At 40.3% G+C, this 20975-nt stretch overlaps 1 protein-coding gene across 1 annotated transcript in view; it reads right to left on the minus strand.

Annotated features, from left to right (window-relative positions):
- The window catches only part of LOC149311109 (venom phosphodiesterase CdcPDE-like), an 85966-nt gene that overhangs the window by 24251 nt on the left and 40740 nt on the right, over window positions 1-20975 (minus strand). The window contains exons 16-20 of the mRNA XM_089530357.1: window positions 14959-15025; window positions 13371-13458; window positions 10172-10341; window positions 10008-10059; window positions 8684-8838 (exon numbers count right to left, since the gene is read on the minus strand). Of these exons, the coding sequence (XP_089386483.1) occupies window positions 8684-8838; window positions 10008-10059; window positions 10172-10341; window positions 13371-13458; window positions 14959-15025 (532 nt within the window). The remainder of the gene's footprint in view (window positions 1-8683; window positions 8839-10007; window positions 10060-10171; window positions 10342-13370; window positions 13459-14958; window positions 15026-20975) is intronic.

Below are 20975 nucleotides of genomic sequence, written 5' to 3' on the forward strand. Positions count from 1 at the left end.
GAGCTGTGTTAATGGTTTATATTTCTGTCTATTCAACATTATCTGTGGTGGAATGTCTTTAAATATTTTAATCTCTGTGTCCTCAATCTGTAGTTTTGTTTGATAATTTTGTTGAATAAATCTATCTCTGATTCTCGATCTTGTAAAACAAACCGCTATGTCTCTAGGAATATTTCTGTCTTTGTTTTGGTAAGAGTTTATTCTAAAGATTTTATCGATTTCTAACTCTAATTCTTCTGGTGTTATTTTAATGTATAAAGCCAGAGCGGGTATAAGTCTCTCATATAAATCTTCCTTGTTTCTTTCTGTTAATCCTCTTAGCTTCATACATTTTTCCCTATAACGCAACTCATTATTCCATTCCATGCGTTTTTGTTCTTCCTGTTGTTGATTGAGATCTTTGGAGGATTTTTCCAAGATCGTAGTCCTTTCCTTTATCTGTTCCACTTCTTTCTGAGTGTTGTTAAGATCAGTTGTTAATTTGTCTATCTTTTTCCCAAAGAGATCTAATTCTTTTTTAACATCTTTCCTTATTTCGGATCGTGTATCTTTTATTTCTTCTCTTAGTTCTGCACAAGCATTTCTTATGTCCTCTTTGGTCTCTAGTCTTGCGTCTTTTATCTCTTGCTGTAATTTCCGTATTTCATCCAGAATACGAATATTCGGATCAATAATCTTAATTGTGTCTTCCATAGATCCTCTTCTAGCTGTCGTTAATACCAACTGAGATTGTGTAGATCCTTTGTTTGTTTTTGCCATACTTTCCTTTTTATCTTCCTATTTAACAAGTATATCGCAAGTTATACCTATAGTTATGTTGAACTAAAGAGTCCTTTAAATAGTAACAGTTTTTACCAAATAATACATTAATGGGGGATAATACATTAATCAGCCTTATCTTAATATATTCTTAAACTATACTTCCTTTCTATTTTACCCCCTTTCTTCTCTTGCTTTAAATAGGATAAATTCAAAATAATGTCAATTAAACCCCTTAGAGACAAAAACAAACACAAACAGTAATAGACAGCTTTCTGGAAAATTTCAACCTCTATTACATCTCAATTCTTAATATTTTATATTCAGTAATATAGCAGTCCTCTTACTCTTTCCTTTTCCTTTTCCTTTTCTTTCCTTCTTGTAGATTCTCTTGTTTCCATATGAGTTTTTCAATTATAAGAAGTCTTCTTCCCAGTATGTTCTTATTCTTCCTTAATTTTGTTTAGTTTAAGTGTCTATTTTAAGCTTTAATTCCATTAAACTCTCCTTGTTGATCTCTTGGCTCCTCGTTTATCTCTTGTTAAATATTTCCTTCAAAACTTCTCTCCCCTGTGTGTCCTCTTAGCTCTTTTCCTCCTTGCGTCTTATTTGCTTCTTCTCAGCCTTTTTCTCTCTCTCCCTCAGTCTTCTTTGCTTCCTTTTAGTTCCCCCTTACACTTACTCTTTTCCACCTGTGTCTTCCTTCTCTTCCAACACCCCCTTCAGCTTTTTCTGTTCTCTATCACACGCGCCTTCTTTCCCCTCCTCCTCTGTCTCTCTCCCAGTGCGCGTTCCTGTCTGTTTCTGTCCTTCCTCTGCTCTCCGTCGTCCGTCGCGCGCACCTTCTTTCCCCTCCTCCTCTGTCTCTCTCCCAGTGCGCGTTCCCGTCTGTTTCTGTCCTTCCTCCTTCTCTGCTCTCCGTCGTCCGTCGCGTGCACCCTTTTTCGCCTCCTCTTCTGTCTCTCTCCTAACGCGCGTTCCCGTCTGTTTCTGTCCTTCCTCCTTCTCTGCTCTTCGTCGTCCGTCGCGCGCGCCCTTTTTCACCTCCTCTTTCTCTCTCCCAGCGCGCGTTCCTGTCTGTTTCTGTCCTTCCTCTGCTCTCCGTCGTCCGTCGCGCGCACCTTCTTTCCCCTCCTCCTCTGTCTCTCTCCCAGCGCGCGTTCCCGTCTGTTTCTGTCCTTCCTCCTTCTCTGCTCTCCGTCGTCCGTCGCGCGCACCCTTTTTCGCCTCCTCCTCTATCTCTCTCCTAACGCGCGTTCCCGTCTGTTTCTGTCCTTCCTCCTTCTCTACTCTTCGTCGTCCGTCGTGCGCGCCCTTTTTCACCTCCTCTTTCTCTCTCCCAGCGCGCGTTCCTGTCTGTTTCTGTCCTTCCTCCTCTATTCTTCGTTGTAAGTCGCGCGAGCCCTTTTTCGCCCTCTTTCTCCTCCGTTTCTTAGTCTCTTTCCCAGCGCGCGATCCTGTCTATTTTTATCATCCCCTCCTCTATTCTTCGTCGTCCGTCGCGCGCTCCCTCTTTCACCTCCGTCTCTCTCACCTTTCACTCTCTCTCAGCGCGCTCCCCGTCTGTTCAGTTTTTTTTTTTAAAAAAAAATTTCTCATTTTATCTTCTCTTGTCTTATTTATTTATTTGTCTTCGCCCCTATAGAATCCATTCCTCCTTATGCCAAATTCACTCCTTGTTTTCTTTCTATCTCTCTGCTCTCCCACCTCCAGTTTCTGTCTTTGCAGCTTTGCCTCTTTAAATGGAGGCTTCTGGGAGTTGTAGTTTTAACTTTAGTGTTTTTTTTTTTCCCTCTGTCTGTTTTTGTTTCAATGCTTTTAATTCAGCTTGCTGGCAACACAGGAATGCAGGAGCATTTATATAGGTGGGTAAACTCAAGTAACTGTTTGTTTATATAAGCAGCTTTGTTGTTGCTTTTTTATACACAGCAGACGTCTTCCCCCCCCGTAGAAACGGTTACAACAACAGGTGTCCACAACTCTTCGGTCCTTTGGGGTGGTATACCACCAGGTCTCCCCCTTGGACCCCCCTTCGAGTTGCCAGGCTATTCTTACCTCCCAGTAAGAATATGGACGGGTAGTTTGCAATCCCGTTCCCCCAAGTACTGTTGTTGTGAAGGCTAGGTTAGAGAGCTCTTCTAACCCGTGACCTTCTCCTTCGCCTGCTGTGCCGGAAGAACAGGGCTTGGTTGTTTTAAATGCATTCCCTTCCTACTGATGCATTTTGTAGTTTGGAGTTCAGTGAGGCTTAAAAGCTCACTGGCTGAATATTCTAAATGCCTCTTCTTAATCTACAAACCTCAAAATGCAACAGGAGGCAGAGACCACATTTAAAGTGACCTAGCCCCATTTTAAGAATGTAAAGCGATAAACTCACATGTCTGTATGGGGTGGGCTACAGCTTCCATCAACCCCAGGCAACTTGTTTTCTGTGGTGATAGGAGCTGTAGTTCAAGCCATCCAGACAGCTCCAGATTAGAGAAGGCCATTCCGTATCAATATCATTGCGAATGGTCCCCACTAGTCCCATTTTCCAGGAATTTCTAAAACCATCTAATCCTATGATCTTCAGCAAACAAGTTGCACACATTAAGTGCACACTGTGTGAGTGCATTCTTGTCCTTCCTAAATCTCCTGATGATTAGCGTCAGTAGAGATTTAAAACAGTTTGCCTTCTAGAAAAGCCACTTCTGTTCCCTGAGACCTTCAATCCTTTTTATTTCATTTGCAGCCCAGTCCCTCCAGACCATTACTACTGATTATCAGGGAAGCTGGCAAGTAGATTGGAGCAGAGTTATTTCTCTTCAGTATCTTCATATCTCAGTTTCAACCGTAATGGTAAAGCACTCCCTCTACTGGAACATAACCCAAAAGACAAAGACCACAGCATCATGAAGGTTCATGTAAGTTCATCGTCTAGAATGCTCACATGAAATCTGTTCTTTCCCTTGTCTGTACTTCTACTATAATGAATAAATTTGAGCTTTTCCCTAGCAGTGATATTTTGAAATACTAACTTATGATAACTTTAAAATCCCATCTCAAGCTTCCTGAAAGCTTAAAAAGTACTGGAAGAGAAGGTGACAGAATACCTATTACCCCCTACATTTTGCATCTAAGACCACTCCAGTGCATCCAACACAGTCGGTGTAAGAAGGAAGGCCAGGGGTGTGGGAAGAGCAACCCACATATACTGTATTGAGCTCTACAGAAGAAAGGAAGGATATAAATGTATCTTCAGAACTTAGGAAAGTTCCTTTCTATTGTTATTCTAACTCCTAGAATGCTCCAGTTAATATGGCCACTGGCTTTGTCCAATGAGGGTTCTGGGAAATGAGGACCAAAAAGAACTTTTCCAACCTAAGGGTAAGACAGATATAAATAAAAGTCTACATAAAAATTATTAGTGAACTACAGCCCTTATTCATCAATGATGTGAACTGGTAACAGCCTTGGCTGGTAGGCCAACCCTTACCCATGGATAGATGCAGATAATCTATAATAGTGACTTACCACAAACAACAGACCACATAATAAAAACAGAAATTGGGGACCAGACTCTGCACCCAAACCACTGCCAGGGTTGTCCCTATATTTATCTATGCAGGCAAGAGTTATGGTTATTTACAAGACTCACTCCCTCTCTCCATAAGTGATAAACTGCAGCTCCCACAACTCCCAGTCAGGCACGAGGTTAAGGGACTTCTAGTGCAACACATTTGAAGATATATACAGTCACTTGCCAAGAATAGCAATCTGTTGCCTATTTAGAACACACATTTCAGTCTCTGTCCAAAATAAATACGTGACAAGATAGATGTCACTTTACTTTTAAAAGGAGCATCCAGAAACTAGAGGGAGAGTTTTCCAGAATATTCCACTACTAATCTTAAAGTTCAGAAATATAGCTATGTAAATCTAGAACAGAAGTTCCCAACCTTTGCTCTGTGGAGCCATTAGGGGTCCGCATGCACTTCCCAGGTGCTCTGCGGCTGCTCCAGGAAAATGAAAGAAATAAAAATTTAATGAAATTAAAAAATAAGAACCAAAATTAACACTATTCCTAAATACTATTAACTTGTAAAACACAGGAGATTATTGCACAGGCAAATAAAGTGCCCTTTCTCCTACAGGATAAGGTCTTACAGGTTGCTAATTGGTGTTATCACATGCTAAAACGCTGACTTTGTTGCAGGGTGATTACAATCTATCCCCCAGCCATGCTTAGCCCACAGATTTTTAGAAATGGGGAGCTCCTCAAACGCCTACCTTTTGGCATTCATATGCTTCCCTTTTAAATGCTTTAAGAGATTATGAGAGTGGGGTGATGCTCAGTAGGAGGAGAAAGGAGAGGCCCCAGAATTTTTTTAAATTAAAATTTTGAATTTCAACATTTTATTTAAATATATACATATCGATATATAGGGTGGGAATATTTTCATAACTAAAATAGATAGGCAGGCAGGCAGGCAGGCAGGCAGGCAGGCAGGCAGGCAGGCAGGCATCTCTGTTGCTATTGGAAATGGTCACAGTGCAATCCTCCTATATAAATTTGGCAACCCTCACTGTCTTCCTCGAAGAACTCTTGATAATCTCCCAACAGACTAGGCTTCCCCCAACACAGTTTGAAAACACTTCAGAGAAGCAAAAAGTGACCTTTGCAATGTTCACCCATCAGTAGCCTGTATCTGTAAACACTCGCATATTTTTTTCCTTAGAAAGCTGGAGGCAGCACAGAAACTTCAGCCGAATAAACAGTGTCGAAGATTTGTGTATAAAGAATGGAACTAATGTTAACAGGAGAAAATAATGTGGCCTGGATCTCAAACCAGCACATGAAAGAGAACTATGTCTGCAGCTGGAGTTTCACTTCTGTTCTTTATCATAACAAAAATGTCAAAAAGGCAAACTGTTTCCTGGGTTTAAATTGAGGTTTGTATTGTCAGCAGTAGGAACTGAGGCAGCAAAAATAGCAACAAAGGGTACAGACTGCCTGCCCTACAAACTTTCCCTTTTTGGGAACCAAAAGCACCTTAATGAAATATTAAATTATGACATGATCATGGACACAGCTGCGGAAAGTTATTTTTGGATACAATCCCCAGAATCCCCCAACAGCATAGCCACTGACAATGCTAACTAGGACTGGTTGTGGACTTTAGGGAGTTGTAATCCAATTTTTTCCAAGGTCTGGTCACAGGGCTACTCAGAAAGAGGTTTTAGCCTGGCTGCACTGAGCCCTGACTATTAAACAACATTTCATTCAACAACATACTTGCAGCATTGCTTATCTCCTTAAACGTCTCCATGTCTAAACCCTTTGTTTAGTTTTGTTTTTAATTATTACATATATTGTTGTCTCTTCTGCATAATACAAAATAAAATTACTATTGCTAATGTTGTCATCTTCATTGCTTTTGGGTTCTGCACACAGAAACATCTTCATAGCAGTAAGAGCAATAACGTATGACATATTATCCCGAGATCACTTTAAAATCTCGTTAGAATCAAACCCATGTCAAAGCAGACTTTCAGGACAAGGCACAAACAAAATGCAATTATTATTTTTTATTTTATTTGGGAGGGGATAGGTTTTGTCATGATGGTACAGTGAATGATTTTGATAACAATCTAGGGTGCATTTGCCCTGTAGAAAAAATGCAGTTTGTCATGACCTTAAGTGCTGTAGCTGCATCCTATGGAATTCTGAAATCTGTAGTTTTACAAGGTTTGGGATTTTGTTTGTTTGTTTGTTTGTTTGTTTGTTTGTTTGCTTTCTCTGCCAAAGAGTGCTGGTATCTCTCAAAACTACAAACTCCAGGATTCTGTAGGATGGAGCCATGGCAATTAAAATGACGTAAAACTGCATTATTTCTACACCCCTAGATACAGGTTCTCCACTATGTTTGGATCATGTTCATCACATTCATTCATTCAGTTGTTACATGTCTTCCTTTGAGGAGATACATTGCAGCTCAGGTTAATCACCACTATTGTGTGCCTGCTCCTACCACATAGAAAACTGTATAAATGCCATGAGCAATATGTGAAGCTTCATATATCCATTTTCTGTGCCACAGCATCAAAATATTCTCACTTCTCATGGATCTGGCTGATGTAGTTCAAATCAGCTCATGCACAGAGACTCACTTGATTCCCCTTGGGGCATGAAATGTGCTCTAAACTTAACACTGGCCTGAATTCAAGTGACCAGAAGAAGCAAGACAGAGCAAAACTGAGGTCAGACGTCTGGCTATATAGAAGGAAGCACTTGCTAATGGCAAACACATGAAGAATAGTAGTCCAACACAGAGTTAACTGGGCAAAAATAAAATGTAATGAAAAGACCCAAAAAGGAAAGAGAAGGAAATGGCATTTTTATTTTTAAAGAGCTGTGGAGTTTAAGGGCATTCAAATTCTTTCTCCTCCTCTTCTTCCTGCCCCCCCCCCCCCCCCAGCCAGGGCTTCTTGAAACCACAGTGCAACATTCTGGTTAACTATAAAACTACTGTGGGACTATAAACAACTGATAAATAGGGCAAGCAGAGCTTGCATCTGGCCCTGAGCTTGCATCTCTAAGCAGACAAGAACGCAAATTCTCTAGTTTTGCTGGGCTGGGCTCTGTTTCAGGCAAGAGGGAAGGACTTTGTGCATACTTCCAACTCAGAGAGTAGAGCAGCGGCTTGCTACAACTGCCAAGGATTAACTGATTTGGTGCTGCAACATGCAACAACGCTCCAAAGAATGTCTATATATTTACTTAGGGTGAATCTACACTGTAGAAATAATGTAGTTTGACATCCTTTTAAGTGTCATACCTCCATCCTATGGAATCCTGGAATCTGTACTTTCATAAGCTCTTTGGCCTTCTCTACCAAAGAGCGCTGGTGTCTCACAAAACTACAAACCCCAGGATTCTGTAGGATGGAGCCATGGCAGTTAAAGTGGTGTCAAACTGCATTATTTCTACAATGTAAATGCACCCTAGCTAACATTATCCTTCCCTCCTAGCTGTCATGGTGTCATGGCACGCTCTCTGCTCTGCTCTGTATCCACCTTCTAGCTAGAAGCAAATAGTTGATATTAAAGGTTCCTTATCTCATGTCTCTCAGTAGGTGAGAAAGAATAATCACTCCATTTTACCTTGAACTAAGAGCAACTAGTATGGTTAAAAGATTTCTGTCTTAATTTCCAGTCAGAAACACAGGAACATAAGTCCTCTCTTTCTTGTGCACAATAATCAAAGACATCACCAAGATTGGCCCAGAAACCTCAATACCTGGGATGATCCTGAACTGGCACCCCTACAGGTAAATTCCCATGGCCAAAGCAGAGTATCAGTAGACTACAGAACCTAGGACCTTCTAGATGTGTTGGACCACAACTCCCATAATCCCTAATCAATGGCCATCTTGGGCATTCTGGATATTGAAGTCCAAGGGCTCCCAAATTCTTTAACAGACAATCCAGGATTTATAATTCTAATCACCACACATTGCTTCCAAATTTATGCAGTAGATCTGCACAAATTTTGGCTTGCTACATTGAAGAGAACCCATCAGTCAGTTATCATAGCCAACTATGGGCTTGATAAATCCCTGTTGTTTGGTATCTGATACATAGAGCAAAAAGGGTGAATGAAGTATAAGAGTGTGTTTAAGGTATGTTAAGTGAGAAACAGTGTGTGCATAAGCAATGGGCAGACTGAAATCTGTGGCTCAGAAATAGTGACATCAGATATACAGGCTATTTTTGTAAATGTCCTGCTTCCTCTTATGACTTTTTCAAGGATACACCTTTTCTGAATTTAGAGGCAATATAGAGAATGCAGTAGATACTGGAAAACATCACTTTTGCTTTTAAACAAAAACTCTGTGTAGCTTTTCATTCTAGAACAAAAAAGTAATTTATCCTAGAAACTTACCGATTTGCTAACAGTATATGAACTCCATAGTGGCATCAGGATATTTTGACTGTAGCCATTCACATATTTATGCTGGTAAAGGAGGCAATGGGTACTCTGTTGCTGTAGAACACGGGGTCTACCATAAGGCAAATTATAAGATTCTGAGTCTGTTTCTAGAATATAAATAAAACCATAATTAATGACTTTCACGTTCATATGATCACTTTGGGAAGAAGAGATGCAGTCACTGAACAGTATCTTTAACATTAAAAAATAAATAAATCTATGTACTTATTAAAGATTTTTTTGCTTCTAAACAATACATTAAAAAGAACAGAACAAGATTTTATACTGTAATGGCAAGATCTTCACCCATTTACTATGATGGTTTCTACAGAAACCCTTTGAAAGATTTCCTCAAATATAGGGCCAGCCCTGCAATTTGGCAAAGTGACACAGGTTTCTCAGCCAGGTGATGGAAGTCAGCAGAAGCCTCCATCTATCAGTGGTTCCCAAACTTTGGACTTCCAGATGTTTTGGACTTTAGCTCCCAGAATTCCTGGCTGTTGGCCAAGCTGGCTGGGGCTTCTGGGAGTTGAAGTCCAAACACCTAGAAGTCAAAAGTTTGGGAATCACTGCATCTAGATGTTCTTCCTGAGGTTCACTAGTATTTGCCACTATTTGAGGAAACTGTTATCTATGTCACGGCCTGATTTGACTTCCCCGAAACTAGACTTCTGTCCCAAGTATACCATAAACTCCAACTGCCTAGGTCTGGCAAGGAAAGTCCCAATTAATCCTCTGCTGTCCCACTTTTCCCATTGCTTTTATAATGTTCTAGTTTCTCTACCCCCTTTTCCCACTTTCCTTTTTTGTCTGCAGCTTATTTCATTTGCTTCAACTGAACTGAAAGTGCAAAAGAAGTTTGCACTCAATGAACACAGTGAAGGAAAGAAAGGAGGAAAGAGAGAAGAACCTTGCCCTATAGACTCTGGCAAAAGCAAACTGCCACAGCCTCGCTCAGCTTGTCCAATATTCTTCATTATTAATTTTGGCCAGCATGACCACACTCTGATGTTGCTTTTTCATCAGTAATGTTGGAGATTATGATATACCAGAGGATATATCCATCTCAGTGCTGAAGTGATCAAGCAAGCTTCTGCAGATGCAATGGGTAGGAGTATCATCTTGTACTTTGCTTCAAGTGAAAAAATGTCTTGATCCAGGGCTGCAGTAATTACACAAATATATTCAAATATTCTTCATATTTCCCACAAAATTGCTATTAAGGGTCTATTTTAAAGGGATTCTTATCCCTCTTCTTTTCATTTCCTATACTCACGTGCTTTATCGTCAAGGTTTAGTCTTTGATTCACTGCATCTAAATCTTGTATCTACAAGCAAATAGACAGAAGATAGACAAGAGAATGATCAGGCACAAATAATACAAATTGAAATAAATTGGATTTTTTTTAAAAAAAATATCTCTGAAGGTGCTGGGCTTACAGAGTCACAGCTGCATCCTGAAGCTTGTGAAGATGAAGAGGTGGCAAAAAGACACAAAGATGGAGGTGACAGCTCTTTTTCATGTGATGGATTATAGAAAGGAACTTTTAGAAGGTGGTTCAGGCTTCCATGTGTCCCATTGTTCGGGGCCGGTTTAATCTTAAGCAAATCTATGGGGATGGGAAAATAATTATTTTTCACAGTAAAGATTTATATGTAGTAAGTCCAAAGTTTAACTGGAAAGGCCTTTTCATGCTGATCTGGTAACTCGTTAAAGTATATACCATGCTTTTAGAAATTGATTGGGATGGGCTTTTAATGGTGTAATGTTCTGGTTTATGATTTGTATATGAATTAATGAATGTTTTTAACTTTATAAATAGTTTAATTTATAAATGTATACATTTAAATGTAATTGTTTAAAATAACTTTTATATGTATACTTTATTGAAGTTTTTGTGTACCTTGGGTGTGTCTACACTGCAGAATTAATGCAGTTTGACACCGCTATAATTGCCATTTCAAATGAGTTTATTTTCTTCCTATCAGCTTTTTTCACTGTCCATCTTTCCCAACATAAATAGAAACTGGAAATATGGTGGCATGGATCATCCTAAATTTATAATTGTATAGCCTTATATCCAGTGGTACAGCCTTATACACAAGGATCCTATCTAGTTCTTTCATAGAAGTTCTTCCAAGTCCTTGTCTTCTGATTTCTTGACTGCAGTCTCCATTCTGATTAATGATTAATTAACCATTAATGATTAATGGAAAATCTTAAAATATTTCAATTCGTAATCGTCTACTTTAAAGTTATGTAAATAATTTGTGGACATCGTTTTTCTTTTCTTAATGCTGAACTGTGAAAAACTTTCCCTACCTAGTTTGTCTCCCAAAAGCTAACATGGATACTCTGTTTCATGACTTAGGTAGAAGCATTGTCTCTATACATAGTATTGGCCGCCAGTGGTATAGTATGGTAGTTTCAGTTGTGTGGTAGCCTCCATGGCATAGATTCTACATGTCTCTTGCAATATAAGCTCCATCATGCTGCTGCTAACAAAAATCTAGCTCCAAGATAGTGGTAAAACTGGAACCTACAACAGCATAGGATATCATGCCTTATACATATTGCCTACATACTGTATTTGTTAAGTTTGTGGGCCTTAATACTAGCAATGTCCTGGCACCTTAGAGGTTGAGTGAGCATGGGAAGCCCTTAAAATATGTTTGTTAAATGAACTACAGCATAAATAAAGTAAATTCACTATGCTATAAGGGTGACATGATTGAACTCTTTAAAGACCTCAAAGGCTGTCACAGAGAGGAGATGACAGGCTTGTTCTCTACTACTCCAGAAGGTAGGACCAGATCTTATGGCCTGAAGTTACAGGAGAGTAGATTTCAATTGAACATTAGAAGGGATGTATTGACCGTCAGTGTGGTTTGGCAATGAAACCAACTCCCTAGAGTCATGGTGGCATCGTCCTCTCTAAACATCTTTAAAAAGAGGTTGGACGGCTACCTGCTGGGGATGCCTTATCTGGAGATCATGCACTGAGCAGAGGGTTGGATTCAATGGCCCATGAGGCTCATTCCAACTCTATGATGACTCAGTGGCTACATCTATGGCTACATCTACACTGCAGAATTAATGCAGTTTGTCACTGCTTTAACTGCCATTGCTCAAAATTCTGGGGTTTGTGAAATATTTAGCCTTCTCTGCCAGAGGGTTCTGGTGCCACAACAGAATACAAATCCCAGGATTCCATAAGATGGAACCATGACAGTTAAAGTGGTGTCAAACTGCATTAATTCTGTAGTGTGGCAGCAGTCTAAGTGTATGGAATCCTTACCTTTCACAGAATTGGAAAGTACCAGGAAAGCCATTTAGTCTAACCTTTGTCAGTGCAGGAATCCACTAAAACAGTACTGAGAAATAAACATTTCTCCTCTGTTCCCCTGCTGAACAGCTCCTGCAATCACCAAGTTGTTTCTAATGTTTAGTCAGAATCTGCAGTTTTGTAATTTGAATCCATTTCAGTCATGCCCTTTGGAGCTCATTCCATCTTCTACATGACAATCTTTTGGATAGTTAATTATGATAATTATATCACCTCTCAAGCTTTTCTTTTCCAGGCTTCCTTACTGGGCTTGGTTTCCTGACCTTTTACTATCCAGGTCACCCTCCTCTGGACATGTCCTAGATTGAGGTGGAGCCTGGGACAAATCCTCCATTCAAAATCATATTATCTTTTTCCCAGTTGTTACTCTAAAAGCATATTATAAGGCTGAGACCCACATTACATTGGAAAAGTTTACCCACATTTTTGATAAGGAAGTAGACATCCCTTCAGACTTTGGAACTCAGCACAGCAAGCTATAAACTATGAGAGCTAGAATCAGCATGTCCTGGGATATAAGAGATAAGATTTGCTTATGTACATGGGTATTATTATGCCGTGGTCTGAGGACATATGATGCAGGTATCTTACAACAGCTTATTAGGTCTGGCCTGAACAATCTGGCCTCCGTGGAAATCCCACGGATATTGTTTTGAGTTTCATGATCCAAGAACACAATATAAATGTTCTAAGTAAATGCAATAAATTAATATAATGAATCCACTGTGTTCCAAATGCAGAGTGTCAGTTCAACTGATCAGAACCCCTATTATGTAAGGATGAGGATTAGGATGATTAGGGTGATCTTTATTTACTGTTGTTGTGTGCCTATTATTGTTTCAATAACAGAACAAGAAGGGAGCCATTCTAGCCTCATTAGAGAGGGAGTTTCAGAGTATGGGGCAGCCACTAAGGAGGCCCTATCTCATGTTCCCACCAATCAAGCCTTCTTGACATGAACCAGTTTACCCAGTTAACACTCTTCAAAGGCAGCCACATGTAGAGAATATTACAGTAGTCCAAATGGATGTAATAAGGCCTGTGACACTATGGCAAGATTAGGCATCTCCAATAACAGGCACATTTGGTGTACTAGCTTTGCATGCCAAAGCATTCCACCACAGAAACTTGTCCAGGGCTTAGTCCAGGACTTAGAGACTGGGACAACTGTATTTCATAAGTTTGTATAATATCCTTAACTGAAAATGTCTACACTCTTAGACTTTAGTTTTCCTTGCTCCAAAATTTAGAAATATTAGGTGCAAAACAAACAAGGTGTTCTTTGTACTCACCACACATTAAATTGTAAACCTCAATATTTTCAAAAGGCTGTACTTCAGTCTCTTCTTTAAATCCTGGCCCATGGGCTACAAAGATTGCCTAGATGGTTGTCATAAAATGGTTTCAGAAGGTTACTTGTTTTAAAACAAAGACAGCTAAGAGATATCTTACTACAAGCAATATATGTGGACAGGGAACATTGATTGTTAGTGATTTGAGTCAGTGGGTTTGTTTTTTGGGAGGAATAATAATTTACAAAATTCTGGATATTTAAACCACATGAGATCTAATTATTAAACATCAGTCATCAATTAATTCTTCTGGTTTTTTCCTCTCAAATAGAAGCCTTTTCAGATTTGAAAAAGACTATTTTGAGCTAAAAGTGCTTGGGAATGGAAGTCTGGCAAAAGTGTCCCCCAGGTAGGGTCTCCTCACTAAACATTAGGCAGGGTATTAGGCACTAATCCATTAGTGGTATACACTTCCATCCATTCAATTTGAGGAGTTTCCCTCCCCAACTATTAATGGACATCACCTTTATTTAAAAAAAATCTTTATTTAAATAAGCATCACCTTTTTAAAAAACAAGGTTTTTTTCTAGTTTGCCAAACACACACAAAAATGGGTCTCCCTGGCCATTCTTGAGGTTTGAAGGTAATTCAAGAAGAACAATGGAGATACTACAGAGATCTCAATAAAGTGTATATAGGGTGCCTTCCAGTTCTGTAATTCCTGCATGTACAGTTCTTGCACGTAAAGCTGGCAATACTATTTAAGACCTGGGAGAGCTGATTACAGGTCATATTTCAGTGATCAGTTCCAGTGAGATATAAGATGGCATAGGCCAGGGTAGGAAATGTGCACATTTTGTTGAAATGCAACCCCCAGCATTACTCACCATTGCCAACTAGGACTTCTGGAAGTTGCAGTTCAACAACATCTAGAGGACCACACAAACCCTGACCGTAGTATGGCTTTTGAGATGAGATCACTCATCCTGCTATCTTGTCCTCATTTGATTAAGGGTCATTGGGGTCTGTGAGAATAGTAAGAGCTCAGTCTATTCTGAAGTTGAGAAGGAAAGGTAAAAGGGGGAATTTTTCTCTCCACATGAAAACCTATACCATGTGATTCTCCTACAAGTCTGGTCCAGAGGGGCCATGGCTCTGTTAGGGTGTTAATGCTGTGAACCAAAATCTAATGCTGCACCTGTAAATAGGTTTAAATAAAACTTATATCACAGAAATACCAAAAGTCTCCACTCCAGTAACCTCTTTTGAACCACATATAAGAATCATATGGCTTTATGAGGCTAATGTTGTTGGACTACAGCTCCCAGTATTTTTCACCATTGACTATGCTCATTAAGCCTGGTGAAACTTGCAGGAAACAAAATTTGCAGGCCTGCATGATTCCCACTCATGTTTGAAAGAAACTGAATACTCTCAAACCCCTTAAACATCCAGAAACGGGATGCTCTGTCTGTCTGTCTGCCTCTATCTATCTATCTATCTATCTATCTATCTATCTATCTATCTAATCTATTTATTCACCCCACCCCACCCCCCCAATATATTCATTCCAAGGCTTATCACTTACCTCCATACTTTTGAATTCATTGTCATAGCCATGGTTTCCACCACCACAAAATGTATAACTTTTAGACCTAAAAAAACCCCAAGTATGCCATTATTCATATGTAATCTTCAACAAGCAATGTTAATTTCTCAAAATTGGGACAGAATAAAAAGAGGGACTATTTCTTGCAATCAGTGTCAAGGTCATCTGGCAATTTTGGAGCATTGCTTCAAAGCAAGAAATGCACAAAACATTCCATATACGAGAAACTGCATCAGCCCTCTGGCTGATAAGATTTCATCAGCGTGTAGTTCAGAAATGTGGAACATGTAGCCCTCTGGGTTTTGCCAAACTGCAGGTCCCACCATTCCTTATCATCAGTAAAGGGAGCTGCATTCCAGTAACACGACAGGAGCAAGATATTGTCCACACCCAACATGATGTGAACCAGTCTCTTCAGGCAATCAACATACCTTCCAACATATCACAGATTAAAACCAGGATACATCTTATTAATCAACATCAGAGTGTGCTCAGGATGACAAAAATTATTAATAAGGAAGAACACATAAGCTAGAAAGAGCTGCAGCAGTTTACTTTCACTTGAATCTACTGGAAAGGGTAAGACTTGTCTTCCTCTCCCCAACCTCTGCTGAGTTAATTGGATCTGAGCTACTTTTGCACTTTGAATTTAGTTTGCAACAACTGAAGTTAGCTGAGGACAAAGGAGAAAGGAAGAGAGAGGGAAACGGGTGTTCCCACTTGGCAGATAAAACAGATTATATTGGCGCAATTCTGATTCAGATTATGTTCCGGGAATAATTCGAATTTTTTCCATCGTTTCCATTACGAAAAGAGGCTAATTACCTTGATTCATTTAGACCCTGTTTTCATTCTCATTTATTTTAAATTGCTTTATTTTAAAGCAGATTAATTTGCTCCCCATTCCCATTTGTGTCTGCCAGCTGTCAATCAAGCACCTAGGCTTCAGATGTCACAAGTCTTGGGTTTGTTGGTTTTTTTGTGGGGCAGCCAATGAAAATCGGCTGCATCCAAGACTCTTCTGTTGTGTCTCCCCAGACTAGAAGGAGCCTCTGTTCATCCTAAACCCCTTGCTCCTCTGTGTCTCCCCATATTAACTGCCATAACTCAGTGCTAGGGAATCCTGGGAATGGTAGTTTATTACCAGCACTCTCTGGCAGAGGAGGATAAATGTCTCACAAACACAACAGTTCCCATAATTCCTTAGTACTGAGCCAGGGCAGGTTAAGGAGTCTCAAACTGTATTATTTCTACAGTGGGTTTGGAACTACAGATGAGTTTTTTTTTCCATAAATTAAAAAAGTTGTTACTTTATAATTTATTTGGAAATACACACACACACACACACACAAATATAAAACCTACTGTTTCAGTGGAGAGAGACTCTGCATCCAAAGTCCAGGGTTGGAAATACACACACACACACACACACACACACACACACACACACACAAATATAAAACCTACTGTTTCAGTAGAGAGAGACTCTGCATTCAAAGCTTGGCAAATCGGATCAAGGGGAAAGGCAGTGGGCTTCAGTGGGGAGAGACTCTTTGGGGAAGAGAGAAGAGGAGGCTCGATTCCCCCCCCCCCCCCCCTCAGATCGCTGGGTGTCCAGGCCCTTCTGTGTCTTCCCATAGTCCCTCTGGGAACGAGAGAAGGAGCCTCTAATCATCCCAAATCCCTTTGCCTGCCCCATTGCTCCCTGGGCTGTCTGGGGGGCAGTCAAGCAGGCATGTACTGCAAAGCCTATCTGCTGCTCAGGCAGAGGCGCAAAAAGAAAAAATAATAGTTTAAAATGGTGTTCAATGGCTCTCCTCACACATTGGTCTATGAATGTGGAGCAGAGGGGAGGTTGTAATCCACCGGGGGAAAGTCTATGCGAACGGAAGAAAATGGCGCTGGCGATGCAGAAAGAGAACAAAGAGGGTGACACCCCCAGGCCAGGCCCTTGAGCACTGCTCCTTCCATCTCCAAGTTCCCGAATCAGACACCCTTGTCGTTCCCATTCAGATACCACGAATTGGACCCCAGGAGCAAAAATAATCCACTTTAAAACCTACTGTTTTTTTTAAAGCAGTTTATAGGCATATAATCCTGATTATACAATAAAACCCGAATCAGATTCGAAACTGAATGGAAACGATTCCAGGGCAATGGGGATCAGATTTGGGGTTAAATGAGAATGATGCCCCCTTAATTCGCATCCTAATCCACGTTTTAGGCCAGTGGGAATGCCACCTGGGACATTTAGAAGCAACTGAAAAAGTGAGGCAATTGAGGATTAATCAGGACTGTCCCTACCAAATCAGGACAATTGGAGAGGATGAGTTGGTTAAGTGTGTTATGAAGGAACTGCAAATTGCTAACTTATCTTTATTTAGTACTGTAGTATTTTAACTCCCAGAGAAAGGACTGTATGGAATTTCCTATCACAGGTGCAAAAATAGCTCACTATTAACCAGAATTACTCTACACCTGACTCCAGGGTTTCTTGTTCTGCTTCATGCAGTGAAATGCCTTTGACTAGTCATAGAATCATAGAGTTGGAAGAGACCACAAGGGCCATCCAGTCCAATCCCTTCTGCCATGCAGGAACTCTCAATCAAAGCATCCCTGACAGATGGCCATCCAGCCTCTGCTTAAAGACCTCTAAGGAAGGAGACACCCCTACACTCCGAGGGAGTGTGTTCAACTGTTGAACATCCCTTGCTGTCAGGAAGTTCCTCCTAATGTTGAGGTGGAATCTCTTTTCCTGTAGCTTGCATGTATTGCTCTGGGTTCTAGTCTCTGGAGCAGCAGAAAACAAGCTTGCTCCCTCCTATAATAATAATAATAATAATAATAATAATAATAATTTGTTTTATTTATATACCGCTATTCCAAAGATCATAGCGGTGAACAGCAAGTAAGCTAATTAGCAAGTAAGCTAATTAGCAAGTAAGCTAATTTGCCCCCAACAGTCTGGGTACTCATTTTAGCGAACTCGGAAGGATGCAAGCCTGAGTCGAGCTTGGGCCCTTTTGCTGGTCTTGAACTCGCAACCTTGTGGTTTTGAGTGAATGGCTGCAGTACAGGCATTTAACCACTGCGCCACCAGGGCTCCAGACAGCTCCTCTGTATGGCATCCCTTTAAGTATTTAAACAGGGCTATCATATCACCTCTTAACCTTTTCTTCTCCAGGCTAAACATCCCCAGCTCCCTAAGTCGTTCCTCATAGGGCATGGTTTCCAGACCCTTCACCATTTTAGTGGCCTCCTTTGGACACACGCCAGTTTCTCAATGTCCTTTTTGTATTGTGGTGCCCAGAAATGGACACAGTATTCCAGGTGGGGCCTAACCAGAGCAGAATATAGTGGCACTATTACTTCCCTTGATCTAGACACTATACTTCTATTGATGCAGCCAAAAAGCGCATTGGACTTTTTAGCTGCCGCATCACACTGTTGACTCATGTTCAACTTGTGGCCTACTTGAACTCCCAGATCCCTTTAACAGAAGTTTATCGCACCGGGGTTAAAACATTCCCCGGTGTGTTCTCACGTGCATGCGTGGGGGCGCACATGGAACATGACGGAAACGCGATGGGGCCCAGAACCCCATTTTAGCGCACAGCGGAACTCCACCTTTGCTGCCGGGCATTCCCATCGTGTTCCTGTTGCGTTCCAGGGGCGCCATTTCTGGGGACGCTTTGAAACAGTTCCCAGAAATGACACTCTCTGGAACACAACGGGAACGCGATTGGAACGCCCGGTGGCAAAGGTGGCATTCCGGTGTGCGGTAAAATGCGGTTCTGGGCCCCATTGCATTCCCATCACATTCCGTGCACGCCCCCGCGCATGCACGTTAGAACGCACCGGGGAACGTTTTAACTCCGGTGCAATAAACTTCATACATAGTCTCATTCAGCCAGGTGTCCCCCATCCTATATCTGTGCATTCCATTTTTCCGCCCTAAGTGTAGTACCTTACATTTCTCCTGGTTGAAATTCATTTTGTTAGCTTTGGCCAAGCTTTCTAGTCTATTCAGGTCATTTTGAATTTTGATTCTGTTCTCTGGGGTATTAGCCCTGTCCCTGGAGCTGATTTAGAGGAAGTGTGAGAGGGGGAGAAGAAAAGGAAATCTGCTTGCACTAAAATGGATATTGTCCATCATTCCTGATTATTTGATTTCACTATTGTAAGAAGAAATTAATTTTAAATGGAGGGAGGAGTAGAGAGAATGATGCTAAAGCAACAAAAAAAAATGATTTTTAAAAAAGGAACACCCTATTGCAAAAGGCTTCAATCACGCCATATTTATTTTATATATAAGATATCTAAAATTCCAGGGAGAGAGTGTGCCATCAACATCACCACTCCTCAAAGAAGAGAATTTGGAGCTGTGTCCATCATCCCTCTCTTCTCTAACTGCTGCCTCTCACTCTGCCTGCTGACTGGGAGGAGAACAACCACTTACTTGCAGGAGAAGGCTTCAGGCTTCCCAGGGGAACATGAGCCAGTTATTCTATCAGGTTACCTCCACTGTATGTTATTAATAGGTGTTATTGGTCCTAAACAGTTTAGTTTTAATGTTTTGGTTTTTATAAGAAATCAATTGATATGGGAATATTTTAAGTATTCTCTTTACTTCTTCCCTTTCTTTTAACTGTAGGTGTGCGGTTTTTTTATTTTTAAATGATGTGTTAGCTATCATTTTATTAATATACTTTTTTATACTAATCACAATGGTTTTTACCAGACAGGGTTACAGACATTTAAGCATTTCCCCTACTTCTATAGATTCTTTTCCAAAAAAAAAAAACAAAAAACCAAAATCCATGCACACTTTATCCAGTATCAAATACAAATGCAGTAGAGATTGGACCTTCCTCAGACCTGGTCCTAGTCTGGTCTTTGGACCGTAGACAGATTCTGTTTGAAACCCAGACTGAGGGACATGTAGATCTAGCAGCAGAAATTGCTTTTGCTGAAAATGTCATCTTAACAGGAAAACCAAATAATTCTGGATAACCCAATCAATAAAGAAACAGAGGATTCCACACAACATTTGAGAATTGCACATGGGGTAAAGGATGAGAAATTAACAAGATATGCCAGCAGTATAATTAAGGACCTAGATTCAATTAACTTTCCTCTTAAAGTGTAACGGTTCATTAAGTGTAATTGTGGAATTCCTAGTAAAGATGGAGTCTGTGCATGAAATCAGGGCATCTGCTTCAAAGGCTGACCCACTTCACCCTTCTAGTACAAGAAAGAAATCCAATAAGAAACAGAACCTCCATCAGAAGGAAACAATTGGATTAAAGAAAAGCAAAAATATTAAAAGATTCAGGAAAAGGCAGAGGCTAACACAGAAACATGAGAAGATGAATTTTCAGAAACGGTTTAAACTGATGGGGGAGAACCCAAAGAAACTATTAAAAAATAACAAAATGTAGATAGTGCATTCTGAGTAGCAGAAGCTGCCAACAGATAATTCTGTTGACCTCTCATCAGCTCCTTCAAATAGTAGTGGAGAGAAAAATACCCAGGACCCAATGGGAATGTGTCCTTTAAAAAAAGTCCTAGATGTACAGATAGATCATCAGTTCCTTCTACTAATTCCCAGTCCTCAACTGGTCAAGACAATATTAGAAGCAAGGGCTGGAATCGGATATTGATTAAGCACAAATTGGTTTTTAGTAACTATCCAAAACCATAGGGTTTGTTGACTCAGTTAGATCATACAAGATTTCTCCTTCTAGATGTCTATTCTTTGTCACCCTTTTTAAATATTTGACTTTGAACACTGCTGGTTTTCAAAGCAAAGCACCATGGTATTTATTATTTTGTAGCTGTTTGTATCTTTGTAAATTCTATTTTTTTACTTGTAAGGTGCCTTGGAAATTGTAGAACTGAAAAGTGGCGTTATTTAAAAGAATACAGAAAGTAAGTTAATCTTATGCAGAAGTGGAACCCACTTTCAGACACACTTTCAGACAATTAGTAAGTAT

Source organism: Sceloporus occidentalis, unplaced genomic scaffold (assembly GCF_023333645.1).
Source record: "Sceloporus occidentalis isolate IW3139 unplaced genomic scaffold, rSceOcc1.0.p SCAF_6, whole genome shotgun sequence".
Lineage (NCBI taxonomy): Eukaryota > Metazoa > Chordata > Lepidosauria > Squamata > Phrynosomatidae > Sceloporus > Sceloporus occidentalis.